The 1,821-nt window shown below is 39.6% G+C and overlaps 1 protein-coding gene across 1 annotated transcript in view; it reads right to left on the bottom strand.

Moving 5' to 3' along the window:
• Window positions 1–831, bottom strand: part of zgc:65997 (uncharacterized protein LOC794398 homolog) — a 2,401-nt gene extending 1,570 nt beyond the window's left edge. The window contains exon 1 of the mRNA XM_034898857.1: window positions 435–831. Within this exon, the coding sequence (XP_034754748.1) occupies window positions 435–776 (342 nt within the window). The 5' untranslated portion in view covers window positions 777–831. The remainder of the gene's footprint in view (window positions 1–434) is intronic.
• Between the last annotated feature and the right edge of the window lie 990 nt (window positions 832–1,821).

Here is a 1,821-nt window from a genome sequence, read left to right as displayed (position 1 = left end):
AGTTCTGAAGGCAAAAGGGGGTCCAACCCGTTACTAGCATGGGGTACCTAATAAAGTGGCCGGTGAGTGTATATGGATGTTTAAGCTACATTATAATTAGGCCGATTTTAAACGCAGATCCCACCTATTCGACCAACATAATAATGTCTCACGAAGAGTTTAAATGTAGGCTACTGATAATAGGGTTCCTTTAAAGTGACCAAATTTCTAAACGCAGTTTGGACTGGGCTATCAGCATGGGGTCCCCTGATATTGTGGGTCCTGTTGAGTGTCCAAAACCCCTTAATCACTGTCGAGGGTCTTCAGTTGTTACGAAACCTGACTGTTTAGACTGACTCTTTACCGCACATTTAGTTACATCACATCAGATGAAGCCTCAGTTTTATTTTACTTTTAATGGTGACAGAGCAGCTCGGAGTGTCATAACACTTTACCTGAGCAGAGACTTCTCTCAGGCTGGTCTCTCCTTTTCCTGAGGGGTGAAGCATAGCTGAGGAGTTAACGATCAGATCCAGCTGGCCGAAGCTCTCCTTAACCCGATCCCCAGCCCCGCGAATGTCCTCCTCCCGGTTCACGTCCAGCCTTAGGACCGTCAACTTGCCCGGGTGTTGGCCTGCCAGGCCCCGCAGCTCGGCTGCCCCATCCGGGTTTCGGCATGTCGCTATAACGGCAGCGTTGGTTTTGTTTTTTAAGATATATTTGCAGAATTCAAAGCCCAGTCCCCTACTGCCCCCTTGAATAAGCGCCACAGGGGAAGCCATGACAGGTAGTGACATAACAACACTTCGGTAAAGTTAGAAAGAAATTCACAGATTCGAACTTCCGGAATCAATTACTCTATAGCGAAATGTTGTTCAATCACAAACGACTTATCTTTCCTATCGTAGTAAGGTTAACAAGGAGCTAAACTTATTTTCATCAAAACCACCGTCCTACCATCTGGAGAAATAACATTTGGTCTGTAGGAACAGCCGGTGGAGAGACGGCAGTGAGACGAGTGCTTAGGGACCGTCTACAAATTAAAACATTGAACAGAGATACCACAAAAATGTTCATTAATTTACTGATTAAATAAGGTAGTAGGCTACCTCCAAACTTACCTCAATTATTACTTGTCTAATGATAGTTGTACTACAGCACCCACTTTTTAAAAATAAGCATATTTATAATTTTGGTTAATTAGTTTTTTCCAAAATCATTTAATAGGTAGCATATAAACAACGATTCAGGTCTCTAAAAGAGCTAGACATACAGATGGCCTCCTGTATAAAAAATACCCAGGGCAAGACAAATAATTGTCACTTATATCAGCAGGGGTGTGTCTATGTGTCTAGCCCTTTTAGAGACCCAAATCGTTATTTATAGTTACATAGTTTAATAGTTATAATAACTATTAAATGATTTTGGTAAACAAAACTTCTATGTGTCTAGCCATTTAAGAGATCTGAATCACTGTTTATATGACACCTATTAAATGATTTTGGCAAACCAAATTCACCAAAATTATGATTATGGTTATTTTTGAAAAATACCTGTTGTAGTAGAACCAGCAGGGTGCCTTCTATGTGTCTAGCCCTTTTAGAGACCTGAATTGTCATTTCTGTGACACCTATTAAATGATTTTGGAAAAAACTAATTCACCAAATTGTAAATATGCTATTTTATTTTTTTAAGTGCTGTAGTACAACTACCATTGTACAAATAATAATTGAGGTAAGTATGAAGGCACTACCTTATTTAATCAGTAAATTAATGAATATTTGTATGGTATCTCTTTTTGGGGTTTTAATTTGTAGACTGTTCCTAAGCACTTCTCTGCCG

Source organism: Etheostoma cragini, chromosome 17 (assembly GCF_013103735.1).
Source record: "Etheostoma cragini isolate CJK2018 chromosome 17, CSU_Ecrag_1.0, whole genome shotgun sequence".
NCBI lineage: Eukaryota > Metazoa > Chordata > Actinopteri > Perciformes > Percidae > Etheostoma > Etheostoma cragini.
The sequence above is the reverse complement of the archived record's forward strand: the minus strand, read 5'-3'. Positions and strand labels throughout refer to the sequence as shown.